Source organism: Camellia sinensis, chromosome 11 (assembly GCF_055761805.1).
Source record: "Camellia sinensis isolate YWXY chromosome 11, ASM5576180v1, whole genome shotgun sequence".
Classification (NCBI taxonomy): domain Eukaryota; kingdom Viridiplantae; phylum Streptophyta; class Magnoliopsida; order Ericales; family Theaceae; genus Camellia; species Camellia sinensis.
The window spans coordinates 83,213,105-83,221,420 of NC_138971.1; the positions used below are offsets into that span (position 1 = coordinate 83,213,105).

Sequence of the window (8,316 nt, forward strand, 5' to 3'; positions counted from 1 at the left end):
TAACATATTAATAGAAGAAGATTCTCCAATTTTAACACTTTTAATCTTATCAACAAGAGTATCCATGAATTCTGTATTTTTCTTAGTAGTAGATAACTTAAATTTAGTTACTTCTAAAGGAGGTTTAATTGTTGCAGGAATAACTTCAGTTTGAACTTCAGATTTTGGCTGTAAGTGACAACTGTTTTTAATATGATTAACAGTTTCTTCAATCCTGGTGAGTTGTTTGCTAGCTGTTTGGCAAAACAGATTTTTATAATTATGTTGTTTGAATATAGGTACCATATCCTGAATGAGAATATGATCCCTATTTTGTGATTTGTGTGGAATTTCCATATAAGCAGCAATGGCTAAAGGTTTGGTATTACTACTTAATGGTTGTAACTCCAGGGGTTGGGTTGGTGGATGGACAAAAGTAAAACTTTGACCATTAGTGGTGACCCAAGTTTTCTACATATTCTCAATGGCGTTAATCTGAGATTCTGTAGGAGTGATATTTTCAACATACCACTGTAGACGTCCCTGAACGCCCCAGGAGGGAAATCCCCCGTTCTGTTCTTTATGGGCTCACTACAGTTCAGGACTCAATGTCACGGTCCTGTATCTAATCTCGCAGAGTGCGATGCAAGACCGATGAATTATCAAAGAGTCCAAATCTGGCAAATTGTTTTGGAAAACAGATTTTTTTTTGAAAGAAGTGCCAAACATGGACTTTTTTGCCAGATACAGAGTCGCCACCTAAATATTTTATTTTTGGGGAATTTAGGAAACCCTGACTCGTGCCTAAGGCCACGTGTCCGTCATCACCAAAGTTGCCTCAGCTCGGGAACTTGGGTACGATTGGGGAAGGTCACTTCGTGAGCACCCCCACTCGCCCGATCAAAGATCGGCCTCTACTAACCATGATATCTAGTTTTGAAAACATTATGCGTTCTTATTCTGGTTATTAGCCTAGATTTACTATGTGATGCGCACAATATATAAGTATAGACCGGATCGCCTGAATTGGAACAGAACATTTCATGTTTGTTTTTGAAAGCGGTTTGCTACTCGCAAGTAGGCTTAAAATGCAGATTTTGCCACCCTTGGGTGGGCTTAGAAAACATGGTTTTGACACTATCTAGTGGGCTTAAAATTCACAGTCAATGCATTATTCCAATTCAGATAACCCAACCTTCACCCACAGGCATTTAGGCAGGTATATCACATAAGCAAATAGCCTCATGGTAGGCATGCTATCATGGCAGTCACTCACACGCATGCAAGGATGCTAAAGCATAAACACTTACCGAGTACTCCAAGCCAAAACAGAAGCTATGTTAGAAATCCATGCATGATCCTAACTATACAGAAATACCTAATGCAACACATGCAAAAATGCAACTACAATAGGCTCGGCTATTCTAAACATGGCATATGAAAGGCAACGGATAGCATGTATTCAACTCGGAATTGAAATACAAATGCAGTTAGTATGATGCGCCAAGCCTAGTGCATGCAATACAGATGAATGATGCTGACATGCGAACATAAGTATGCTAATTGAAACATGTCCTAATCTAACAATCATAAGCTAGTAAATAAGAGGGAGAAAGACGTGGGGTTGGAAGGCATACACATGCACACTTATTACAATTGTACCCTCACTCGGAGGGTCCGAATAAATAATGCACAACCAAAATGGATAATAACTCTCAGCCAATTATTACACAACATTAACTAATTAACAAACTAGCTAAGTAAGCATGTAAACTACATAAATGTGACTGCCTCGGCTCTGTTTTGGATGACAATGGATGCATGCATGCTCGAGTCACCTCGTCGGGAAATTCCATCACGATGCCTCGTCTCGCCTTTGTTTGCAATTGATTTTTGAAAGTTGCACAAGGCTCCAGAAGGCTGAAACTCCACCTTGGGAGGACTGCCAACCAGCTATTGGCTTGGGAAACACCTGCCGACCACCCTTTGTGGTGGATACCAAAAAAAGGTGGTCGGCCTGCCAGAAAACCTGGTCGGCCAACCACTTTCTGCCCCTGGATCTTGGTTTTCTGCAACACAAAGCAAGAAAGAGACATCGCAAGGTATTTTCAATAAATGTGTGCACGACCACACTCCCCGTCCTTGCATAAGCTCAAGGGAGTGTAGACCTTGATCCTCATGCCACCAATCACACATATCGATGCATGGTGGCCGAGGAGTCAAATTGCACGACTCAATATGAAATGAATGCACATATAAGCAAGTAAAGCCGACGACTCTATCATGGACAGTCAAGAGTGTCGGCGATCGAGAATTGAGGCACGTTTCGTCATTTGGAGTACGAAACGTCCCTCATTTCCCATGTTTAGACTAAACCCTACTCCAAACACAATGTAACAAATAAGGATGGCATGACATGCACAAATGCAACTAGCATGCAATCCTAACGCAATGCGACCTAATCGTGCAAACATGCAAGGATAAGATGCAAACATGTTACTAGCATACACAATGCTATGAATCGTATGGCATACACAATGCGACTAACAACCTAGCATACGCAATGCTATGGACTAAAATGGCATACACAATGCACGATGGACTTACACCAATATGAGTGGACCTCAGCCACACTCACATCAGTGGCCATATGATGGAAATGAGACAACCGAAACACATGCAAACATGCACGATGCAAGGGACCGATCCTAAGGCATGAAATGCCACTCTACCAAAGCATGGCAAGGGATGAAAGATGGCATACAAACATGCAATTTCCAGCTGTGAAATAGTATGCTTAATGGTCCCAAATCATGGAAACATGTCACCCAATGCATGAAATAGGCCTCGAAACTCAAAACTAGGCAAATGCATTGAATCACAAGTATGCAAAGCAAGCATTATTTGATCATGAGGCATGAAAACAGAGCCAAGGCAGTCCTAAACATGCACCAAATCAGTTTCAAGCAAGGCCAAAAAGTGCTAACATGAAGGGCTAAAACAACATGCGGCATAGGCTAGTAAGCATAGTTTACATGGCATGTATATGAAGCACAAGAGAGGTCACCAAACCAGCCACAAATAGGAGTATGGTATGCTAAAATATACCCAAATAACCACTGAAATGTAGTCAATGCATGCAAAAATGATGGGCTCCTTTGGAGGGCCATGCAAGGGGTTGTTCCACACCTATATGATGGGCACACAAAATGGAAAAACCAACTCTGGAAGTAGGTTATGAGGGTCCTAAAATCCACCAAAAAGGCCCTAGAATGGGTCAATGAAGCATGCAAATGAAAGCCCCTTTGAAAGGCCTTGAATAGGATTGTTCTACACATGCATAATAGACACTTTATATGGCCAAAGGGGCTCTGGACAGAGTTAAGGAAGACCTAAAAACTCACAAATAATGGCCTGAAACAAGACTTTGAAACATGAAAATAGGGGCTCCTTTGTAAGGCCAACAAAGCTAGTAAAGAGAACAAGGGGTGAGAGGGTCACCCCTCTCTGATTTTGAAGCTCAAAGACACATGTTAGCCACTGAAAATCCACTGGATTTCAGTGGCCAAAAGGCCAAACCAAGGCCAACACAAATGCTCTAATGCATAGCCCTACGCATGAGGAAATGAAGCATGCAAGGGGGAAAATGACCCCAAACAGAAAAATGACCTTAAACAAACTTGAAGACAAGTTCAAAACAAGACTTTTTTCAGTTTATGTCGAAGTCCAAAAATGCTTTCAAATAGGGATAAACTATGGATCAAAACAATGTCAAAATGGGGGAAATGGAGACTTACCCTTGAAGAGAAGAAGGCCAGCAGCTTCTGGACCAAAATAGTGAGTCTTTAACCTCTGAACATCAGCTCCAAGGTGCTTGGATAGATGGTGGAGGTGTTGTGCTAGGAGGTGTAGTGTAAATGACCAAGAATAATGGAGTTTGGAGGCTTGGGATGTAGAGATATATGGAGGAGTGTATCTATCTTGAGACCAAAAATGTTCAACCCTTGCAAGTGGAGAGGAGGGTTGGTTTTATAGAAGAGGAGGTCCAAGGCTTCTTGGAGAAGCTTCAAACAAAAAGGCCAAGCTTCTAAGAGAAGCTAAACAAAAGGGTCAAGCTTCTTGAGGAAGCTAAACCAAAGGGGTCAAGCTTTCTCAAGAAGCTTGTCAGAAGGTCAAGCTTCTCCTAGAAGTTAAGCAAAAAAGGCCAAACTTTCTTAAGAAGCTAAACAAAAGGGTCAAACCTAGAGCAAATGCCTCCTAGCTGGCACAACTGTATGCAACTCAAGAAGGCCAAAAAGGAGATGGTTGGGCGACCAGCTCAAGTGGTCGGCCGGCCACTTGCCCTGGCCAGCCGACCAGGGTTCAAAAGGTTCAAAGCAAAATGTTGGTCGGCCATACTAGAAAGGTGGCCTCCCAGATGAGTACAACACAGCTGTATGGTGGGAGACCAGAAATTGTGGCCCAGGATAGAGGAAAACCAACTTTTTAGCAAGGTTCAAAAGGGTCAAGAAGAAAAGCTGGTCGGCCTACCCATATTAGTGGCCTCCCAGATGAGTACAACACAATGGTGGTATGGGAGACCAGAAATTAAGGTCCAAAAGTGAGAAAAACCAGCGTTCTGTCAAGAAAATCGGCTGGAGGAAAGAGGAAATGGTTTTCAAAAGAATTGATGGTCTCCCACCATCCTACCACCTTCCAAACAGTGGAAATAGGGTCCATACCAAACATGAATCCTAACCGATGCAAAACGAGGGTTCGGGGGCCAAAACACGCGGCCTGGGGTCCCGAAAACAAGCTGTTGGGCACCAGAGGTGGTGCGTGACCACAAAGGTGACCTCTCAGGCCACAGTGTCCCTCAAAAGAGAGGAAACGAGGTGTGTGCCAAAAATCGGAGCAAACAGAGGTAGTTAAGCGGTCCCAAACTGAGGCATACGGCCGACGGCTCTGAAAACCGGAAACTGATCTCCAAACGGGAAAAATGGCCTGCGACCACGAAACGTAACCTACGGCCATAGAGAGATGGTCTACAAGACCTCTCCCTCCCTTCAGGAAGAGAAAACAGAGAAAACAGGACCTGGTTCGCAAATCGGGGCAAGGCACGAAAAGGTTCTGAAGCCCGGAGACAAGGCTCTCTGCCGAGACTTTACAACCTCAGAACGAGCACAATATGCAGCATCACCGAGCGCTCAATCGGTGACATCTGAGTCTTAAGGTCGGTCAAAAATGGGGTGTCTACAACCACCAAGGAAAAGACTGTAATTTTTTACGTTGTTTTAAAGGAACATAATACTGGTTATTATATTGTTCTAACTGGAGAGGGGTATGGTAACTAAAATACCATTCTCTAAATGTTCTGTATTTTTCTTTCTGTAGATCCTCATTTAAGGCTTTTTTAATTTTTCTTCCTGGTGTAAAATCCATTAGATTTCAAAATTCATATCACTGGTTGTAGGACTATAAGGCCTTTTGGATTCATAAATACCATGTGGTATTTGATTCTTTGAAAATTGAACTCCCTGAACTATAGGATCAGCTGTAGGTTCAGGTTGTTGTGTATCACTTGGAGGTTGGTCTTGAAGACATTCCTTGTAAGACGGACTCAGCTGGTTCAGATAACGATTGTCTGGAAGACTCAGGTAAATCTACTCAATAAGATGGAGCAGTTCTATAACTGGTACTAGACATACTTTCGGATAAAGACCTTTGTGGCCTTTTAAAGGTAAGGTAAACATTTCCTCCTTGTTTCTGGATTACTTCATCCAATGTTTGTTGGACAATTGGCTGAACTGGTATAGCTTGGTTTATCTGACATCTATCTGGAAATTTTATTTCTTGCCACGGTATCATTTTTGGCACTACAACTTGGCTACTGAAAAGGTTGGTGTCTATCAGGACTGTATGTCCTAACTCACTCTATTTTCTGATATAAGGATTTAAATTTGTTACAACTTTAAGATAAATTCTGGAAATTACCGCAAAGGGTGGAGATCCTAAAAGATATTCATAACCATTGGATAACACTCTAAGTTCTAAGACTTTGCACAGATTAGCATCTGTAAGTGCTATACTAAGGTTTGGACATATGTTGAAATAGACTGGACCATGTGAGAGGCTAGTTTCTATAGCTCCCATAAGTGATGCTCTCAAAAAGAGACATTGACCATCTCGAAGAGTACACTACTGGAAAAAAAAAATATGTGAGATACTAAGAAATAAAAAATTTTCTTAGGGCCTTATGGGTCCTATCAAGCTATCATGTATATTATTGAGACTTTTTTATGATTAAATTATGAGTATCTAGAATAATTTTTTTTTTTATTGAAAAATGATTCAAATAATATATTAGACTCTATCTCTAAATAATAGAAAGTAGTTATATGTCAGTCTATTTTGAATTGACAGTTCAACTTAAAAATCACCGATTTTTTTTATATATTTTAAGTTGTGAAGAGAAAACAAACATTCATATATGTAACAGAAAAATTAGAAAATTAGATTGTTCAGAAATTTATTCATAATATTAAATTCAATTATGTATAGTTAGCCTCACATTTGAAATAAAATCATCTAATATTTGTTTTAACATCTCGTTTGTGTTTAATTTATGCAATTGTAATATTATAGGTTGAATACTTCAGCGATGTGAGAATGGAATCAAGACTAGAGCATTTGAAGAGAGCAGCAGAGAAAGGACGCGTGGAGGCCTCATACGTGTATGGTATGATCCTCCTCTCTAGCGGTGGGCAATCAACAAAACAAGGCAGAAAGCTTCTAAATGCAATGAACAATACTTGTTCAAAGTCAAAGAGCTTGAGAATCCAAGAGTGCAGAGAAAGAATCAAAGCCATTATTCACACAATGTGGATCAACAATCATATGGTTAGCCAACAAACAAATTTCTGTTGTCATGGAAAAACTCGAAGCATCACAGTGAGGGAGACATGGAGAGGTCGCGAAGAAGAGGATGACAACATGATCTGTGAAGCTTGAAAATGGGATAGAGAAGTCAACTTGTTCTGTAACATGTTAATGGGTAGGAGTGTTTAGATTATTTATAGAAGTTGTGCTATATAAATACAGAAATCAAATATAGGTCTCTTTTGGTAACTTGGTTAAAAGTCAGTTTATTGATTTTTTAACTTTATTCTAAAGCCTATTTTGGACAGTAACCCTATCCAAAATAGGCCTTGGAATAAAAATAAATGGACATAGTACAACACATAGACAAAAATCAACACTATCAGAAGTGGGAGAAACATGGAGGAGAGGCCCGGAAGAAGAGGATGACAACATAAGTTGTCAAGGTTGTAAATGAAATGAAGAAGTCAAACTTGTTTTGCAATGTTACTTCCTAAGATTGTTTAGATCATTTTATTTATTAATTAATTATGATTATGGTATGTTCAACTCTATTGCTTTAATGGGACACCATATATATATATATATATATATTTTTAATTACCATGAGATTTGTCATGAAAGATTGCTAAACATATATTCCTCAGATATTCATAGACATATATGTTAACTTAGTGATCGAACTCAGTGAGTTGAAAGGATCATTTTTTTATCCAAAATTTGAATGGCCGTTATTAATTTTCTTTAATTGACAACGATTTTAAAAAAAATTGTTGATGAAATTGAAATTTCAAACATTTCCTTTCATAAGCATAACCGATTGTATTAATAAAAAAATGGAAGAAATATATATATATATATATATTGAACTCCAAAAAAAAGACTCGTGGAATATCATAATACTCGTGGATTCTGGTTCTGGAGTAACTAATTGCTGGTTATATTTAATTCAACCCATAGGAAAAAAACTCATCACCGAGGCAACCAATTGACATTCTAATGTACTACAAAAGAGGCTAAGCTTTGACTAGATTACAATACAAAGTCCCGCAGAGAGAGCATACCTCCCAGGATTCAAACCTGACACACCTTTGTGAAAACACAATGTGTTATCCATTTGATGGTGGAAGAATTATATGTTGTATGACTGATTGTCCTAGTAGACAAAAATGGGAGAATTATATTGACATGGTGTCGATAAAATATATTTTCCAACAAAAAATATTATAAATATTAGTAATTAATATTATAAATATTAGTAATTAATATTATAAATATTTTTATTAATTTATAATTTTTTTCCTCTAATAACATTGTAAAGTAATTATCCTAACAAAAATTAAGTTTCATACAAAATGACTAATTTAAATATCCGTATTGGACATGACATTGATGTTAATAATATTTGTAGGGGGGTTCAAGGTTAGAGGGGTGATTAGAGAGGCAAAACTATGTTAATGGTCTAATAATGGTGGAAAT

General features: G+C 39.0%; 1 protein-coding gene across 1 annotated transcript; it reads left to right on the forward strand.

Moving 5' to 3' along the window:
• Nucleotides 1–346: 346 nt before the first annotated feature.
• LOC145802449 (putative F-box protein At1g67623) lies at nucleotides 347–6,969 on the forward strand. Its single transcript, XM_082895168.1, has 4 exons — nucleotides 347–361; nucleotides 5,519–5,615; nucleotides 5,704–5,768; nucleotides 6,604–6,969. Exons 1-4 carry the CDS (start codon nucleotides 347–349, stop codon nucleotides 6,967–6,969), a joined length of 543 nt encoding a protein of 180 aa, XP_082751294.1.
• The last annotated feature ends 1,347 nt before the right edge of the window (nucleotides 6,970–8,316 follow it).